The sequence below is a fragment of the Acanthochromis polyacanthus genome, chromosome 12 (assembly GCF_021347895.1).
Source record: "Acanthochromis polyacanthus isolate Apoly-LR-REF ecotype Palm Island chromosome 12, KAUST_Apoly_ChrSc, whole genome shotgun sequence".
NCBI lineage: Eukaryota > Metazoa > Chordata > Actinopteri > Pomacentridae > Acanthochromis > Acanthochromis polyacanthus.
In genome coordinates, this window is record NC_067124.1 from 23,722,626 (window position 1) to 23,743,454 (window position 20,829).

General features: G+C 37.4%; 2 protein-coding genes across 2 annotated transcripts in view; both read right to left on the minus strand.

Annotated features, from left to right (window-relative positions):
• sh3bp5b (SH3-domain binding protein 5b (BTK-associated)) overlaps window positions 1-4,215 on the minus strand; it is a 52,103-nt gene extending 47,888 nt beyond the window's left edge. The window contains exons 1-2 of the mRNA XM_022213882.2: window positions 3,837-4,215; window positions 2,069-2,131 (exon numbers count right to left, since the gene is read on the minus strand). Coding sequence (XP_022069574.2) covers window positions 2,069-2,131; window positions 3,837-3,914 — 141 coding nt within the window. The 5' untranslated portion in view covers window positions 3,915-4,215. The remainder of the gene's footprint in view (window positions 1-2,068; window positions 2,132-3,836) is intronic.
• Window positions 4,216-16,180: 11,965 nt separating this feature from the next.
• Window positions 16,181-19,839, minus strand: LOC127536510 (asialoglycoprotein receptor 1-like). The gene is made up of 6 exons (XM_051957115.1): window positions 19,638-19,839; window positions 18,798-18,890; window positions 18,144-18,368; window positions 17,790-17,941; window positions 17,530-17,627; window positions 16,181-17,020 (listed from the first exon to the last, which is right to left on the minus strand). The coding sequence occupies exons 1-6, from the start codon at window positions 19,714-19,716 to the stop codon at window positions 16,882-16,884; spliced, it is 786 nt and encodes a 261-aa protein (XP_051813075.1). The 5' UTR covers window positions 19,717-19,839; the 3' UTR covers window positions 16,181-16,881.
• Window positions 19,840-20,829: the final 990 nt, after the last annotated feature.

Below are 20,829 nucleotides of genomic sequence, written 5' to 3' on the forward strand. Positions count from 1 at the left end.
CATTTCCACCCAAATGTGCTGGAGTACAGCACAAACATGAAACTGCCCAGATACTCTACAGACAGACTCCACTGTAACACATGAAACAAATCACAGACAATAAAGCTAAGCAGTGTACAATAATTTCAACAGAGCCTTAAACAAATATTCTTGTGTTTTTTGCTTCTCTGTCCTTTCCTTTGTATGTCACTATTAGACTGATGTTGATTCAGACTGCAGTGCAGGGTCCCCATCCTCTCACTAAGGGTTTGAACGCTGACACTGTGACGCACTTCAGCCTTGACACGTTTATGCCCAGAGGCATTATGTCTGCTACTTGTGGTTATTCACTATCTAAATATCATTTGCATCACTGCTTTGGAAGCACATTATCTTCTTCACATCAGTGGAGTTTCAAAACACTGGGAACATTATTTCTCTCTCATTCATCTCAGCAGTATGAATGTTTAAAATAGCAGCCTCCTGGGGTCAAATAATAACATGGCCACATATTGATAATTGTGACTTCATATAAATTATATTTGAATGGTTATTCAAAAAAGATGAGTGTCCTCATTGCTGACAAAAAGAGTGAAAGGTATCATTACTTCAGGCAATTTCATAGCCAAAATTGCACTAGTGGATTTAATTGAAGTTCTGAATAGGAGACATCTTTGTCAGACATGAAAACAACCTCACTTGGAAGGGCAGAAATATGAATCATCAAGGTTGAACAATTAATACTGTGGTTGGATATCTACAGGAGACAAGCAAACAGGTTCAACTGACTACACTGTTCACCAAACCACAACTAAGGAGAGGAAGGGTTGAAAAGCCTGTACTCATAATAAGCTAATGATCGGGATTTCTTTGAATTTTAATTTCTGAAAGATCCTTTAGTGAAAGTTTTTTTTTTTTTTTTTTTAATAGCACAGTGACCACAAAGGATACTTTATTTGTATTTGCTGGGGTGTCCCCTTCAGAGGACAATTTAAATCTTGATCTGATGGCAGTGTGTATTGAAAAGACAATTTATTCTGAGAACAATATTGGATTCCAATCACTCACAACCCTACAGGCATTTGTAGAGTTGGGATCTGGAAATGCTCACTCCTTCATAGTAAGTGAAGCTAAAGATAGTCCGTAAAGATAAAGACAATGCACTGCAAGTTTTTAAACTGACAACACTACACCAGTGTCATGAGAAACTTCCAGCTGAATCTACCCAGTCGCTTTAACAGCTCCTGAATCAGAGCCTTGAGTACCTCAGTTAATAAGTAAAATGTGTAAAAGTCTGTTGGTCTGCTCATCATTTGCACAACACCAAACTGTTGTAGCTTAACTTTGCTGAAGTGTATTCTGCTTTCAGTCAATAAAACAGAAACATTTATTTCCAACTTAACTCCTGATTGATCCCTTATACAATTTTCATACACTGAAGTGCAACAAGAATTTGGACTTTCACCTCTATAAAAGCTGCAAGCTACTGTGCTGACCTACATAAATGTGCATCATCAGGTTATACTGGGTTTTAAAGGGATTTAAAGATCAGTTATGACACTTCAATGTCCTTAATGACCCAAGTGAGCATCTTCTCCCTGCAGCGTATTATATCCGTTTTAGTCACAAGCTCAGGTGTCCAGGTCACTGAAAACAGCCATCAGTAAAATAAAATCACTTGAAATGTTCAAATTAGTTTATTGTAACATAATAAAGTCTTGTGTTTCTCATAACACAAGTTACATGTTGACTTCTTCTGTGTTGAAATGTGCTGACAAGAGAAAAAATGTGAAGTTGACAAAATTTGGCCTGGAGACAGAACAAAGGTCCAGCTGTAATTCAGTAAAAAAAAAAAAAAATGCTGTATCTGCACACAGTGAGAAAAACAACACTTCTCTTAAGAGCCAAACTGGCAGGTCGATTTCACAAGCTGTCAGTCGACACTTTTTTTGAGCGGAGGTGAACAGTGAAGTCGCATCTGCCGATCGTGGTTGCGCACAGACGATTACATGCTCTATCAGTCAACAACGAACCCGATGTAAAGACATTTAATGCGCACAGCTCCGTGTGCATCAACAGACAGACTGACCTCGAGCTCCGTCTCACATCTGTTGATGTCGTCGGTGGACTGGTTCAGCTTCTCTAGCTCCCCCTGGAAAAGAGGGAACAGCAGAGATGCGACATAAACGAAAGAGGAGGGGCAAAAATGTATGCAATATAATACCTGGGAGTATAGGAGAGGGAACTAACAACATCTGGAATGAATTACATGAATGTGGGACAGAAAAGAATGTAAGGCAACTATCTAAAATGCTGCCCATGGATTTGGACAATAAAAATCACTGAAACTATGTGTTGACAAGACAGTAAATATTTGTTCTCTAAATAAATGTGTTTTTTTTTTTTTCATTTTAGTGATGCCCTGATACAGATTCTTATACCTCAAATCAGGGTATCTGCGGACACAAATGTAAAGTCTCACTGAAGAACTCATTTGCATGACTATTATGTAATGAGGTCAAAGGTTGTTGCAGCACTAAATCCAGAGGCACAATAAAGTCAGCAGCAATTCCACCCCTGTGGATTGAATCAGTGCATCTTTAAATCTTTTACAAAACTCTCAATGAAAAACAAACCAACAATAATTATTTAAAAAGAGAAAAAATGCAAATTGAACATTAAGGATTAATTAGCTCTGGGCACTAACACGAGGATTGGAGGTTCAACATGGAATATTAACACAAACCAAAGCGATCACAAGATGATTCAAAGGAAATAATATATTTCTGCTGCACCAAATCACCTGTATTTTTTCACCCTTTGCTCCGATCTTTGATATTTTTTCCTAAAAATACATTCAAACAAAACTCACTGGGTGGCACAAGAAGACACGGGTGCATTTTAAAGGATCACAAAGAAGAATGATCGAGAACAACACAACTGTATGAAAATTTTCACTTAAAATTGAAAGAACTGCTAGTTTTTAGCAACTGCTGGACTCCTAGCTTTTTCAACTCACAGACCCTTTAAAGCTGACTTGAAAATTCATCACAAAAACACCAGAGGGCATTGGATGAAGACACTGAGATTTAAATCTACATTATTTGAGGATGAAATCATTTATTCCTCAACATAGAATTCAAAGGAAACAACAGTGAAATACGATATCAAAAAAGTACTAAACATTCACTATTTACAGCTTCTCATTTGAGATGATATGCATTTATCTTATGTCATTGTAAATTGACAACCAAAAACATCAGCTTTTGCCATTTTTCAGTTTTCAAACCATTTTTCTCAAGTTAAACTATTGATTTATACAGAAAATCATTAACACCCATACTTAAAAAACTTTCATCATGATCATCTTTATAGTCTAAACATATTCACATTAATGTGTATTGCCTGTATCTGCCTATGTGAAACACTTTGTGACTCTGGTTGAAAAATCTCTGCATTAAAATACATGACATAATTGTGCATTTGGGGGAAAATATAGCTGGCTGGTTTTCTTTTCTTCAAGCCCTACTGGAGCTCAGACTATAACCTTTTCAATTACATCAGCATGAACTGGTTTGGCTTTCCAACACATTTGCATCAGTATTTTATTAGCAGCTGTCTTCACACACAGTGAAGTGTCAAAGCTGTGGGAGTTATTTTTAGATATAAAAACCGAACAAGTAAAGTTTCCAACAAAGAAACTGAAATTAGCTTCTCCAGAGGTTGCATCATGCTAAGACTCTGCTGTTAGCTACAGTGGTGTGGAAACAGACGTGTGGGCTGGACTACAATGAACCCTTATCGATTTAAAAAAAAAACAAACGCTAAATAAAGCAGTGAAAGTGGAGAATAATTACCTGAATTCTGGGGTCCACCTCCTCGTCTTCATATTCAGCTTCGTCGTCCGACCGGTGCTCCTTCTCCAAACTGTCCATGTTGGGGGTAAAGGAAAGATGCCACACGCCGAACAAAGACAGACGTTACTACAACCGCTGCCACCGCAGGTTCATCAGTCTCGGCCGAACTCAGCACCGTAACGTCTGTCCTCCCACCCAAACGATTTGAATTAAAACAAACGATTTTCAAAGAGGAACATCATGGCTGGTATCCACCTGGCCGAGCAGCTGCGTCTGTCCCCGGTTCAGCTCTACCTTCACACTGAGCCCGCAGTTGAACTGACCCGAGCTCTGTCTCTGCTTAAGCCCGGGACCGCCCCCTTCTGCGGGGCTGCTGTGGAGGCGGTGTGAGGGGAGCTCAGAGCCGTAGAGCAGGGATTGGTTGGTTTACAAAATCGCAGACTGCTAATATTTCTTTTAAATAAATAAGTGTTTGATTATATAACAGAAAATTGCAAAAGTGGTGGTGCAAGCGCTCCACACTTCTAACATTTATAATAATACACAACAAAAATATAAACGCAACACTTTTGTTTTTGCACTCATTTTTTATGAGATGAACTCAAAGATATAAAAATTTTTCCACATACACAATATTACCATTTCTCTCAAATATTGTTCACAAATCTTTCTAAATCTGTGACAGTGAGCACTTCTCCTTTGCTGAGATAATCCATCCCACCTCACAGGTGTGCCATATCAAGATGCTGATTAGACACCATGATTAGTGCACAGGTGTGCCTTAGACTGCCCACAATAAAGGCCAGGGGGAGTTTTATCAGCATAAAGGTGACCATTACACTATTAGGCAGGTGGTCATCGTGTGATGCCTGATCAGTGTAGTGTCTCAGTTTAGCTTTCCCTGATATCACATCATTACATATAAATACCCAGTTTCTTAAGTCGACAAGCAAAAAACTTAAAATGCGTACACATGGCACATAAAATGACCTTAAAGGTGCCTGGAAATTTATCCTCCATTTCACAATATGATGTAGTTTAGCTCGATACTGGCATCTCCATAATTATTCCACTATCACAGAACTTCTCATTCCTTCTTGTTCCCATGTTGATGAATCCCAAGAACTTTGCTTGATATCCTGTCTTTTCGACATCAGTTTCATTTATCAAGGAAACTGTCTCAACATCTACTTAATTTCCAATACGCATCATCTTTAATCCATTTAAAGTCACTCAGTCATTGATTTATCCCCTAAATATGTAGGCTATATGCATTTCTGTCTAGAAGTTTTTTTTGTGTGCGTTTATTTTTCTGAGAATAATCCTTTCCTGCCTTAAATGTTATTCTACATTATTGCCTCTTCTAGAATGTGCACATCTTACCAACCAAAGGACTGAACACAATCTGGCAGTACAGGATATCTTTTTTCACACGTTGACCTTTGCACCATGACACATGGCACATGCATTATTACAGTTTCTTCAGCACATGCCCTATTTTCACTGCTTTTTCTATGTTCAACAATGCCTCCATTAATTTGTATGACCATGCAGATCTTAAGTTTCTGCACAACAAATATCACATATTGCTTCTTTTATATATATATTTTTTTCTGTGCAGAGCCTTTTGCACTATTCATATTTGCTGCCTCAGTTTGTATGAGTAGATGCGAGTGATGAGTGTGTCTGAATGAATGTTTTCTGTAAATAGATTAATCATGGCCCAAGATAGAGACACAGAACTGAGAACTTCATTGTATAGATAGTTTGTTTTTGCTGCATATGACACTAAAGACTTTGAATATCCCCAACACACTAAACTATTTGTGATGTAGGAGTAATTCAGTCATACGTGGTTGACCCAGAAACTGATTTTTTTAGAATAATATTAATACAGAAAGCACCACACTACAAAGAGACATGATTGTTCCTTAGGTTTGTTACACATTCTGAATCTGGGCATTTGAAACAGTTACTTAAATTAAAACAAACTGCTGATCAGCCACAGCACTGACTGCTTATTTTTGCCAATGACAAGTCTTCTGGCACATAAAAACATCACATGGACAAGGTCAAAAACTTGATTTTCATTGGAGGCCATCTTTTAAAAAATATATATTAATGACATGACTTTTAGAGACTGAACTTTGTGATACCCTGATTTTTACCTTGGCAGCACTAACAGGTTGACATTTATAACAGCTATGTGAAATTTGCAGCGGGGCAAAAGAGTGACTGGACTCCAGGACCTGTGAAGATGTCCTGTGGTATAGTCAACAATAAGCAGCATTTCCTTTAGGTACTGCAAGCTGTGAGATGGGGCCTAAGTGGATATAAATCGACTAGTTTTTTCCCCCCTTCTTTCCCAACACATCTCACAGTGTTTAATTCAATTAACATCTGGTGAATTCAACACCTTAAACTCTTTGTCCTGTTTGAAAGTCATGGTAAGCCTGTTGACCCTCTGACTACAGTATTCAGCTCCAAGTACTCTACTCGAATGGCTGTGATAGACAATTACCAACTTACATTTATTAGTCGTGCTTCAGGGTGATGTAACTAGCCAATCATAATCCATTGACAGAAATTTCTATAGTGTGGTGAAGCATCATGAAAGGAATAAAAGTGCTCTTTTTGTTTCATTTAGTGTGCAGTTTTATTCCATATCCAAAATAATTTTATGCTGAATCTTTGTTTTAACTAAATATCCTGCAAAATGTACTATATCTTCATATGTAAGGCCATCTTACTGGAAAAATGACAAACCATGTAAGAAGATAAAATCCATATCATCTCCCTTGATACAACCTGCACTTTGGACTGAACGTAAGGTCAGGTTGTCCTGTGTATATGTGACTTGTTCTGTGACACACATCTCTACATGACTTCCAGAAACACTCACTGTTCTGGGAAGTTATCTCTCTTGCTTTCCACAACACATTTTTTCTTACTTCACTTGCTTGTAAACCTAACCTCATGTCCAAGTATGAAACTGTAACTTTGATTGTTCTTTCAGAAAAATTGTTTTGTCACCAATTATCACTGATTTCAGAACTAAATCACGTTAGACATTTTTTCTAGTATGACACATTCCCATAGATAACTCAATGAAGAGATCTGAATGTAGGCAAAACCAACTGAAACCAGCAGCATGAACACAATGAACAGTTACCACACTTTCAGCATTGACATAAAGCCATTAACTGAGTATACTGCATTTGCATGCTGCACTGTGCTTGTAAACCTTTGAGAACATGTCAATATAAACTTCAAACTGCACACAGTGAAGTGAAGGAGAATCTGAAATGGAACACAAAACATTTATAATCACTTAAACTGCATCAGATAAATAGAAGGGCACACAGGGTTTCTACTGAGGCAGGCTTTCTTTTGACCCCTTACATCTTACATCTTTTGTTTTCATTCCTCCTGCTCAACAGAGGAGTAAGTACCAAGGGAACAGAGATGGAAAAGACAGAAGCCTCAGGTGGCATTACAGAGGTTGCATAACCAACTCTATACGCCTGCTGACCTCAAGGGCGGAGGCTGATGGAGCAGCTCAGACGCAAACCATTTAGAAGCTTAAGCACTAAGGAAGGAGACAATCAGTGGAGCAAAAAAAAAAAAACAAACAAAGAAAAAAAAGCCATAAATGACTTTCCCAGGAGCCTCTTCATCAGAATTTTCAACTTCTTTCCTTACAAAACAGTGGGAGCACATTTTTGAATGAGAGCAAAATAATAAATGTATTTTTCATCAGGGCTTTTTTTAGGCTGGAAAGTTAAGATAGAATTTTTATCTTCTGCATGTCACTCAAAATAAACAGCATGTACTCAAGATACTAAAAGGCAGTTTAGACAAATACTTGAATGATATTTTTAGACTGAGAACAATTGTGTTTGAAACACTTCTATTATTGATATCCTAATGCACAGCTTTTAGAAAAAGTATATTGCATAGTTGTATAAATCAAATCCTGACTACAACTTCGAGCAAATAAAAAACAGTCAGCTTTGAAAGGAACTCATCTGGCAGTTTCAAAACTATGATATGGTTGATTTGACCGTAGAAAAACAAGATTTTGACAACAGCAAAAACTGATTTTAATACATTGTTCCTACTGTTGCAAAACATTTCATTCTGGGTTTTAGAAACACATCTTGTACAGATTCTAATCTGCCATTTTAGCATTGCATGCTGGGAATTGTTATATGTATTTTAATAGACACGGGAGATAAACTGAAATACTGAATAAAGCATAACCCCATTGAACAAAAAGATTTCCAGTACAACCCTATTTCTTGACTTTATCCTTATTTCTTCTTGATTAACTGTAGCAATATTTAAGATGTCCTTTTCAAATTAATAATTGAGAAATTATCTTACTATTAACCTGATTTTTACATACAGTATACTGTAGCCATACAGCCAGTCATTAACAGCAGCTGATAAGACTCTCAGTATAGCTGCCAAAGAGTGGATTAGATGCTCTAAAGTGCTTCTTCAGTAACACTGAAGGTGGAAGTGTGATCACTGACACATATCTGTATGCAGACCTACTTTCTCTGCAGGGCTGCAGTCCAACATGTATGGAGTAAGGGTTCACATTGTCCTATGGAGCCTGAAGGACATTCAGTGTCATATCAGCATGTTCTGCGTTTCCCTGGGCTGCTGGTGATTTGTCTGAATAACAGGAAATGTCAAACCCTTTTAAAGAGGAAGAAACTGAGTGCCGTGTCCTCTGACTGCTCTTACACCTCGGTCACAGCCCTGGCTTACTGACCTCTGTGTGAATGGACCCGTCTGTGGCGATTTGTCTACTGTCATCGTGATGTATGCTTCTTCCAGACTGGAAAATTTATCTTCAGAAAGTGAAATGGCATTGAAATATATTATATATATATATATATAGGGAAACACCATTGGCAACACTATTAAACCTTCATTTTTTTATCATATAGACATGAATAAAAAAAAAAGGAGAATATAACATCTGAAATGACAAAGTACTTATTCAGTAGGGATTCACCATGGCAAACAGGAAAAAAAAAACTTTCAATGACAAAATCAAAAACTAAAAGACAATCCTGCTCACATATCTAATGTCTAAATTATTTGCCCTGCAAGAACTACCTAACACTTCTCAATCTGGTAAAAGCTCAGTCTCCCCCAGTCAGCGATAAAACCTAAAGCTTAGAGCCGTTTCATCAGATCAACACATAGCTTAAGATAAACATCTTGACAGAACCACAGCTGCATATGTTCTACACAAAGACATAAATATGGTTTTGGTGTTGCAACTTTCTCGAGCACTAATAAGATTTATAGCCACTAGTGGGCAGTCAATCTCTAAGACAAGTTGATCACATAAAATCTTAGCCATAAACTCATCTAATGCCACTAATCTCAGCCTCCTCATCTCCTCCGTCTTCTTTCCTCTTGTCTGTGAGCCGGTAATCAGTCTCGGCACAGCTTGAAGATTGAGAAGGCTTGCTAGAGGAGCCATGAGCAAATAGATCCTCAATCAAGTCTTTTCTACTAAATCAGAATATTTTTTCACTCTGTACGCCACACTTCATCATACACATGTAGTCAGCAAGAGTAAAAATGTATGACATTCGCACATTCTCGTCATATTATGCCATGTTGTGATTGGAATAAGTAAATATATATACTGCAAGTTGTCAACACTTCTGCTAATCTGATAAATCATAAAAAAAAAACAAATATGACAGTGGATGCTGCTGCACCACACAACAGTCAAGGATGTACAGTTAGTGAAATGAGAGGAGCCTGTTGAGAAATGCACTGAAACCAGAGTTCTTATAAATAGGAAAACCTGATTGTCATCTGGCTCAATCCATTTGTCTAGACAGGAATGGTAACTTAAAAGATGTCTGATTTTTTCTTCCCCCATATTTAGCAATCCTGCGAAGTATTTTTATTCTTACTAGCTTTCAACACTTCCATTTCACAGATTAATGTATACAGAACAGTTATAACACATAATATTCACAAAAAAATGTTATTTTAAGTCCTAAAAAATATCTTTTTCTATATCAGCTAGATTTTCCACTAGCTTGTCAGCAACTTGTGTCTGTCTGCTACTTTGTAGTCCAATTCTGGCAGCAAACGTACCATAAAAGGAAAATAACTGGCTTAAAAAGCTTCACAGTAATACAATCCTGTGTGACCCTTCGCACTACATTCATTTGATTACATTGTAACGTACATGAGAAAATGATATGCCTATAAGCATCAATTTGTCATTCTTTGTATCTCATGGCTATTCAATTTTTCATTAGAGGAGAGCAAGCATTAAAGCTAGTACTGGAGAGTCCAAAAACACTGTAAATATGAAAGTAATACAATATTTGACATTTACATGCTAGAAATAGATCTTTCTAACCACATTTCTGTTATGGAAATTTCCAAATATTTGAAATATTCCAGCCCTCATGTGGTCCTGCCAAGACAAGACATACTCAGCAGATTCCTGATATCCAGAGCAAACATGCAGGTTTTGTCTTGATAAAGGACCCATAAAGCCAAATCTTGACAAATGCTGCCTGTTGGGTTCCTTACTGCCCTTCATCGTCGGTCTGCCCTTGATTTGCCTCCACACACACACACACACTGATGTTTGCTTTGTAATGCTGCGGCCTAAAGAAATGAAACTTTCTGCTGCTCTTGCCCTCACTGTGAGTAACTCTGGATGACAGTGCCAGTTATATGGGTAAACTGTGAATGCAGTTCACTATGAGCAGCCAACAATGCGCCGTTTGCTGGATGTTGCATTTAAACAGTGGTTGTATTCAGGGCAGAAGAGAAGCAGATTGTGTTTAACTTTATTTAGGCTTGCTCTCCTGAGGCACACGTTTTAGAGACTCTAATAAGAGTGTCAGCTAAATGCCGAGAGGGAAAGGTGCCATGTAGTGTTGTACAGAAAGCCAACTTCATTTGTTAATAAAAATACCTTCCTCCTAGTATTTCAATTATGTTAGACAGCCAATAATTCTCTCAAGATCATGGTATTAATGTTTTGTAATATGACAAACTGAGTTATGAATGGAATCTGAAATTCACATCTCAAACATTGGTTCAAGAGAAAAATTTCTTAGAAACAACTAATCAGAATGCCATGATGTTGCTGTGGATAGTCATGGTCTCCAGAGGATGATTCTTAAGGGCACTATTTATTCTTTTTGCACCAGCATGAGGTAAAAAAAAAAAAAAAAATTCTATCTGTAGGAAAGAACTGCTAAAATATCATGAGCAGATTGCTTTGGAAAATACTTCATTATGCTCCTTTGAAGCTAAAAATGTCTTTATTTTGAACATTTATTCTTCTAATGCCACCAAAAAGTAAATATGTCGATTTCTGCAACAAAGCATTAAAGTTTTCAATAAGCCCTTGTAGAATAATGACTGAGGTTTTTCATTAATGCCCTTCTTTGTTCTGGTGCCTGGGCAGGACAACACACCCAACAAATTGCCATAATTAAAGGGAACATAGGTGGTTATTTAGTGGCTTTTATATGATGAAAACAAAGTGGCAATTTTCTGTTTTACTTCTGTGATTAAAGTTTGGTCAAATGCGACTCTTTCCACTGCGGAAGCTACAACACTACATTGTATATAGTTTTAAAATGCAACCTTCCAGCACTGTCAGTGCAAAACACAGTCAGCTTAGTTTTGCTACAGGGGAAACAGAACTCAAGTGCAGCTACACAGAACTGGCAAACAGGTGAATAATGAGAGAATTTCATTGACCAAAGTAACTGAACCAACACATAACAGAAGAACTGGACTGGGGAGACAAAACTAATCAAACTACTCGAAACTCTACGAGCACAAATACTAAAACTGAACTCTTCACAACTAAACTGAAAAATTAAACTAAGCTAAGGAGGGGTACTCACAAGATGGGGGGAAACAAAAAACCAAGGGGAAACCGGCTGGGGGAGTCCTTGAAATGACAGGGGACTGGAAAGGAACCGAATGCAGGAGACCCAAACAGGGGCTGGCAGAATCTAGGCAACAGAGGCCAAGTGGGGGGAAATCCAGGAGGCGGGGAAGCAGAGTCCATGCAGAACCTGGGTCTGCGAAGGCATGTGGGTTGATGATCCAGCAAGGAGTGAATGCAAGCACAGAGCTTAAGTAGCTGGAGGTGAGGTGGAGAACAGGTGAGTCGAGTTCAGCTGATTACTGCAGCTGACACTCACTGCAGTAATTAGCAGGGAGAGTGCAGGGAGAACAGGAGGGAGAGTGACAGGAAGAGAGAGACATGAGGGAGAGGTGACAGACAGATCAAAACAGAAACACACCAGGAACCAAGGGAGAAAGGAGGAAGAAGGGGGAAGAAGGGCAGGGGCTGGAGCAGGATCCCAACAAGTTTCTATGGATGCAGCTTCATATGTGTTGCATCAAATCTGTTAGAGTTGCAATCCACAATTTTTAGAGCAGGCTAAATGATATCACTGTCACTGGTTTATTGTATATACATATTATCAATTTGCTAATTTGGCAAAAATGTCATATTTTTCTACAATTTATATCTAACTCTAGCTTTTTCTAAGGGAAATCAGGTCACATTCTCTGTTTTAAAAACCTCCAAAGTGTCTCTAATCCATACATGGTTTGGTTGGTATCACAGTTATGTTCTGTTACTGGCTGCATTTGGGTATAATTACAGTGGAAGTTTCAAAAAAATAACCTGCTGGGTGACGTGTTCCTTGACACACAGCAGGTGACAAGTAGGTGACCTGCTCCTTGTGTGAGTGCATGTTACCAATAACCCACACAGTCACATATTATAGTTTGACTCCCACATATACACCACACAAATTTCCATTACCGACTCAAATGTAGAGTAATTCAGCACAGATAATAACAAAGCTGACTTTTTCCTTCTATCTGTGCAACATTTTTCTGTGGCTATTCAGAGATTATTGAGCTGCAAAGAAACTATATGTTTGGAATCCATTTTAAAGAATTGCGTCTTCAGTGGGAAACGGTTCGAAAACACTAAATCTTGAGACTGATTAACACATGGGTGGATTTGGTGTGTTCATGTAAATCGCTAACAACAATAAGAATATAGAATAAAGGAGAAGACGTGTGCTGCGGTGTGTACCATATAATGAGGGCGTGTGCTGCTCAGGATGTTGCATAACAGTGTGGAGGCAGAAAAACATGGATGAGGGAGACCTTGATGCGAGGCAGGGTACCTGACCTACCCTGTCTCTTCCTGTCTGCTTCCTGACGACAGGATGAGGAAGTGGGACATGCTGTTCTTTTCGGGGACAGCTCACGGATAGCTCATCAGGATGCAGCAGTGCCCAGTAGATTTGCATTGTACAGTTTCGTCGTTTAACAAAGTCCAACCTTTGCTTCCTATATGAGCACAAGTAAAAGCAGAATAGAGTTGCATTCATCCGATTTTACAAATCACGTTCAAATAATTAATGCATTCTGACTCTGATTTTTAAAAGAAAGCCTGGATTACAACATGGAAGCACAAATTCAGCATTATTATAGAAATGAAACACACAGAATAGATTTCGAGAGAGAAAAAAGTCCTTACATTTATACATTGCGTGCCTTAGAAATTCAACCCTATTCTTTTCTTAACTCGTACAACTGATTGGAGAGAATTTGCTGCCTTCACCGGTTAATTTGCATTTTTAATTTGCTTTTGGAAACAAATAATAGCATTCTCTTTCTGGCTCTGAAACCACCTTATTAAATGAAAAAGAACAGAAGTAAATTCATTTGCGGTGTTTGTGGCATACATGTCTGCTTGAATCTCTAATGTCTGTTTCAATAATAATGAATTTCTATTGAAGTAAGACAACAAATAGTTTACTGTGACTACATTTAAATGAAACAGTCACAATTGCCAGCAAATGGTGTATTCATATCCCTTGTCCTAAAATGATGAGTTTTGATAATGTGAAATGTTCAGAAAAATACATGACAGAAAAACATTTTCAGGCCAAAGATTGGAAAACCTTTGATTACCACTGTAAAGCTACATAACAGCCACATTCAAGTCCAAAGTTTTTCTTACTCAAGCCGACATTTATAGTTATAGTGAATTTTTATTTGGATTTCTTGTGGTTAGAAATGACACAAGCATATGATAAAAGATAGAAAAACAATGTGTTACAGATGTTAATGATCATTTTGAATCATTTTTATGTTTTATTTTTAATAAAAAAACACTATGTCCAAAAATGATTTCTTAATTATATGGTTCTTATTGTTGCTAACACGCATTTTGCATTTGGATTTTGGACCACTCCTATTAGATGACAACCTCGAAGGTCTCTGAGGTTGGAAAGGTTCTGATATCTCACTATCTTTACAATTTATTTAAATGATTTTGAGGAATAAACCTATTTGGGAAGCAAACAAACAAAAACAAAAAGCAACATTTCATTCATGAGAAATATACAGGGACAAAACAGGGGTTTGTTGCAACTCTGTTTAGAGCCTAAATATATGAAAATAAAACAACATCCTCTAGTGGTCATCAGTAGTTAGTACAATTCATTATTTGCACAAAGTCTTTTATGATGTTAATATTTGAAATTGTACCATTTGTATTATGGAGAAAATTTAAAATTGTGGTTACACATAAGAAGGTTTGACATTTATTGAAGTGTAAAACACTCCTAAAGCTTCTTAACAGATCAGTGGCATGATTTAGTTTAGTCGTTTTTTTAAGTCAACTGGTCTCCATCTCTTGCTCTATTGTTTCTCTTTTGTAACATACAATGTGTGGTAAATAATTTCATAATTACAACACACTAGAATAGATTATGAGAGAAAACAATGTCCTTACATTTATACATTGCGTGTCATAGAAATTTAATTTTATTCTATTTTTAACTTGCTCGTACAACAGATATGAGAGAATTTTATGTCTTCACCGGTTCATTTGCATTTAGAATTTGCTTTTGGAAACAAATAATACCAGGAGCATTCTGAACCTTTATTAAGCAGCTTAAGGAGGAAGGACTCTTTCTCACATTTCCAGTAGTAGCGTTCTCGACAAGAGACCAGGAACCAGTTCTGCATGACTGATGAGCTTTGGTCAATATACACACAACTGTGAGATCAGCTCTACCAAGAAGCTGGCTGATGGTCATTCCAGTTACTAGAAAGAAAAAAAAAGCCTCTGTTTTGGTGTCTAATCTGAGGATAGGTGAGTGCTGCTGGATAAACTGTGTCTGTGTAGGTGTGCAAATGTATGCAAACAGACAGAAAACACTTGGACACAGAAATTTAATGATAAATTTGGTGGTTACTTCATTGATGTCTTAAAATTATCAGTTTCCGAATTCAAGTCAGAATTACTAACGCTGAATCATGCCTTACAGTACCTCCTCTGCTCGCAAAGCAAAATTAAAGCATACCGCCTATCGAGAGTAAAATGTAAATTCACAGAAACAGCACATCATTTAAAATATTCTGACCTAACTGACAATTTTGGCAGACAAAACCCTCTGAAAACTCATTTTCAACATGTATGGAAGCTTTCTTACGCACCATTCTCTAATATCGGTATTGTCCTACTCACGGACCTGTCTTATGGCTAAGTGAAACATGCATTTTGCAGACTGCAGACTCCCCACAAAGAGGAGGTGTTTGGGTTTTCCATTACTGAAGACTTTGCAATGAAACGGCAGCACAGAGCGTTTGCTGTCGCTCACTGCATGTGGTCACGTTTGATGTGTTGTGTTGGTGGAAGGAGAGTGAAACAGAAACACGCTAACGTTCTACACCACACTGTCGGGCTACTTTACATATAAATGTGGAAACACTTTTTTTCCCATTCCATTTTTTATTCTTATCATCTTACTTGTTCTCCATACACACACACGGACAAAATAGTTGGTAGCCCTCGGTTAAACCTGTTTCTGTCTGCCTGTTGACTGTCTACACTTGCCCTGAGCTGTGACATATGTATTATGTTTTAATGCTCGATAATGATGCTCTGTCTGTCTCTCAACCTTTACATAGGCACATTTTACATGCAGATTATTCCTTACAAAGATTCAAATAAACTAGAAACATGTCCTGCTCTGAAAAGTGCTTCTTTATGTTTAATGTTGTTTTTTTTTTTTAAAGATGGTTAAAAATTCTAATTTATTGGTGTTTGAGTTCCAGCTCAGTGCCATGGAGATTTTCTGAATGAAACGGTCAAAACCCAACATGTTTCATTTTCTGTTTAATATACAGCAATAGAAAAGAACATATTGGGTTATATCCGGCAAGAGAAAAGTTTGAATAGAGCATGTTAAAAACAGCAATGAATGAAATTTTTTTTCCACAATATCTTTATTTAGCTTTTACAGTAGCATAAAATGATAACAATACTGACAATCATGACATATATGGCCTAGCCATGGCTGCATGTCATTTCTCATAGATTAGCTGCCAGTTATCGCTAAAAAAAAAAGAAAAAAAAAACAATCACAATAAAAACACAAAATGAACAACATGCTTCTCTTGTTACAAAACGGATTATAAACCCAATGTAATGGATCTTAACATAAAGGTAATAATAATGATAAGCTACAGGCATTTGAAAAGTAACTTATTAAAAGAGAAAAGAAAATAAATTAACAGTCACAATTTTGGAAATTGCCATACCCGCAGTAGTTAGTCATCAGTTTGGTTTTCTGTTAAGTCTGAGTTCTTGACATAATCAATAAAGGGCTTCCATATACCTTCAAATAAATGTTGTTTACCTTTCAGAATATAGGTAATTCTTTCCAAGGGTAGACTTGATAACATTTGTTTTAACCATTGACTGATACTTGGTTGATGGGTTCTTTTCCATAGCAATGCAATACACTTTCTGGCATTTAGCAAACTTAGGTCTATAAATGCTTTTTCATACTTACTGTAGTTATGTTTCTCTCGATAATGAATGAAATTTTATGTATATACACGCAATAGTTTAATATATTTAATGTGTAACTTAATGATAAATCATTCCTGAGAGATATTTAAGTTTACTAAAGAGGGTGTATCACTTCGGCTCCTTCTCACACACCCAGTAATGTGGTTCTCTGCATACGGCACTGGACAAGTCGACATAGTGGCTTTGATCCTGGAGAGCAATGACACAGTTCCTCCTTTCATTGCCTGGCGGCTGATAAATCCCCTGGCTACAAAACAAAATACAAGCGTCTTATCAATGTCATCTTCTCCATTTGTTATTCACAGCAAATTTTCACATTAAATTTGGTGATTTGAGTTCCTGTGAATTTGTGTCTTCTAACTGCAGTGTATCACCAATGAATTGAAGTGAAATGAAATTGAACTGAATGATGAGTGGTCCAGGACAATCAGTTTAAACACCTGCCAACTTTAATTTGCAGTTATAAGTAGTGTAGAGCAGTGTTTAACCTTCTGCATTGTCAAATTACAGCAAGGTGTGATATTTATTAAATAATATCACATTGTTGACTGGTGAATCTGGCTGAATGAGAGTAAAGTGAATTATAAGTATCTCCAGTCATTTTACCTGTATTTGTTCTGGCCACTTTGGCAAACAAGTCGTTTTCTTGAGCTGATGCATGTTTTAAATTGCACACGTTTTGCTACATCATGGTCATCATGTCTTTGGATAATGCATCGTTTGATTACACATTAAAAATAATTCTAAAAGTCTTACGGATTATTGAACATGCTTTTGTCCACCCATGTCCAAACGTTTTGTTGACGTCTCAAACCGATCCACACAGTCTCATATCCAAAAATATAAAGAACATCCTAATGGAAGAGATTTGGTACGAAATATTATAAAGTCATATTTCAGTTCATTAGATAATTTCAGAAAAGACAACTACTATATTCATTCTGCCAGGGAAGCAATGCAATGTAGAAACATTCTGGAAAAATGCTTTACTGTCTGGATGCCTGCAGCTAAGTCACCTTTTCCATTTCATCATTTATAATCAACAGATGAGCTCCTTTCGAAATGCAGTCATCATTGGCGCTCCTCCAGTTCCTTTTTTCAGTGGAAAGCTGGTAACAGCTGGACATGTATGTCCTCCATCCAGGGTCACATATTGGGCATTTCTGTTCTGCTCAGAAACAGCACAGGACAATTTAGAACAACAAACGACAAAGCAGAAAGAAGGCAAAAACAATGCAGAAGAGAAGCTAAAGGACTACAGGAAATGATAAATGTACACATTTTTTTGCACTTTAAAGTAAGAATCTGGCAAGGAAAGCTGAATAAAACTTTGAACTACATAAGATTTAGAGGTTAAAAAAAAGTTTCACCCTGTTTGGAAAACCTATCCATCAGCCTTGAGTTTTCATTTCGAAGCTGCTGAAGCTGGACATTTAACATCTCATTAACGTGGATTAGGTGGGAGTTTCTGGCCTCTAACTCTGAGATGTTGTTTGCCAGTTGGTCATTCTTCAGAAGCAGGGCGTTGATGTCAGATGATGAGATCAGGGTGACATTGCTAGAGAAAATGTGGTTGGAGTTGTTGCTAAATGCAGCTAGAAAGGGAAAAAAACAAAGAGATGTTCCTCTTTTCAGGTCAGAACTTTGCACAACTGTTATTTGGAAGTCAGGAAAAACAGTCATTCTTGCTTTTTCTTTGTGTTCTCATCAATAGGAGGCTGCTATTTTGAAACATTTCAAAAGATTTCACAGGCAGGTTTCACTAATCTTCTTTGGAAAAAAGGAGGTCAAAAGGTTCGACTGTCACTGATGACGAACATTTTACAGCTATACATATTCATTCGTTCATTCATTTAAGTTTAAGTTAAATATGGAGCACAATGAGGTATAAAGGCATCATTTACAAAGCAGCCGAATTATGTTTCCAATAAGCTTGTCTAATGGGTTCATGAATTCTGGAATTTTACTCAGTCGGTGTGCTTTTATTTTGCTGTGTGATGTGGAATATGGGGGCCGGTACTTACTAGTTTTCAGGCGAAGAGCAACATTGAGAGCTGATTGTATGATACACAGCAGGCCGAAGCTGACTCCAACCAACTTGTAGACTTTTGACTTTCCTGCTGGCCACACACACACGCATCAGCCACAATGATTATTACCAAATAAAGGTAACACCAGTTAAATGGAGAAGCTGTGACCAAACGGTGACACATCTGACAAACATCAGAATAGGCACAATGATGGTTGAAAAAAAGATGACTAAAGGACTCTACACTGCATCACACCTCTTAAGAAGATTTAACAATAGCTTAGATGTGCTCCTCCTTAATAGCAATATAACTTAAAAAGTACATTGATGAAAATGATTTTAAAAAACAGACAGCTTTCCTGTAGGCGTATTTAAGTGTGAAGAACAGTGCACTAAACATTATACAAATAGTGATTTTGCGGTACCTTTAAGTCTGTCTATATACACTCAGTTGCCAGTTTATTGGGTACATTCACCTAAAACTAATGCAATCTAATGCAACAGTCTTCAAATGAATCCCACCTTGATGAAGATTTGAGAAACGGTCATTTTGGGGGATGTTGTTTGTGGTGCTGTTGAATTGTATAGCATTTTAGAGACAAGTGCTTCTATTATTTTGTATTTATATCAGTTAAATAACAGAAGCACCTCTCTCTGAAACTGCTGCAAACTTGTCAGCTACTTTAACACTCCACAACATGATAAAACTTCACTGAGGACATACAACAGACTGGTGTATTAGACTGAATGTTCACTTTAGGCAAACCTATAAAAACTGACAGGTGAGAGCATATAGAGAATGTACACGTAAAAGCTCAAAAAACAATGCACTGACCTGTTTTTGATTGGCAGTTTTCTCTCCCTTCTGAAGGATTTCTCCCTGAATCAGCAGATATATTGACATATTGCTCCATTTCCGTTCTTCTCAATGCAACAAGGTTTTTAACTAACGATAAGAGATGGCTCTGTGTTGTCCAACAAAATGACCTGTACTGTGCTACCCATCAGCTGCCTTTATCATGTGGGTGTGTGCACATGAACACATCATTGACTGGTCTCTATGGCTACCAATTTCACAATGATTGTTGTGTCACCAAACCACAGATAAAAATAAAATTAAATTTAAATTTTACTTAGATTATTTTGCATCAGAATGATCAGTTCTGATAAAAAAATTAAAAGGTGTAGTGGGTAAAACAAAGACAACAGAAACAAAAGAGTTTTTAGAGGACATTAACATAACAATGAGCCCTGCCATCTTGACTGCCAATCTGTACTAATCATTCAGTGTTGAGTAACTCTCCCATCAGAAAAACAATAACTAGTATGATTCCAGCTTATTTGCAAGAAAGATGCAAGCAGACTTTGATGATTAACCTAAACATGCTCACTGGAAATTTAAAACATGTCTCCATATTATATCAGTGTCACTTCTTCTGATTATTTATACATAACACATGTACACACACACTGGCATAGCTACATTTCATGGAGGTGTTCCTTTAGGTGGCTTTCGATTTCTTTTTTCAATTTCAACTTCAATTTTGTTAAATTAGCACCAATTTCAGATCAGATTGTCTCAAGATGCTTTACGGAACCCCATATGCCTGAACCCCCAGAACAAGCCCTAAGGTGACAGTGGCAAGAAAAAGGTCCATTTTAACAGGAAGGAACCTTGAGCAGAACCTGACTCATATGATTCATATGTTGAGAGGGACAGAAGAAGAAAAGGGGGAGGGGGAGGAGAAGGGATGGGAGAAGAGTGAGAGTGGGGGACAAGGAAACATATAATCCATATTGACATCCATGCATGATAAGAGTAACATATGAGATGATACATAACAACATTGAATCTGGTTCATAAGTTTACTGTTATGGTGCAAGGCTCATATATATAGCTGGTAGTAGGATGCAAACACTGTGTAGATGAACATATCAAGTATAGCAGAGTAGACTGGTGGAAATGGGCAGCTGGAAACAGTGGACTGGAGGAATGACAGCAGCCTCCCACAGTGGACATGACGGAG

Bases quoted from the DNA above. Each gene is read 5' to 3' on its own strand.
- LOC127536510 (XM_051957115.1), bottom strand. From the start codon at position 19,716: ATGGAGCAATATGTCAATATATCTGCTGATTCAGGGAGAAATCCTTCA. The intron at 17,942-18,143 runs GTGAAACTTTTT...GTTTCTGAGCAG, and splicing joins GGATAGGTTTTCCAAACAGG to AACAGAAATGCCCAATATGT. The intron at 17,021-17,529 runs GTAAGACTTTTA...TTTGTTTTGTAG, and splicing joins AAAAGCATGTTCAATAATCC to CCAGGGGATTTATCAGCCGC.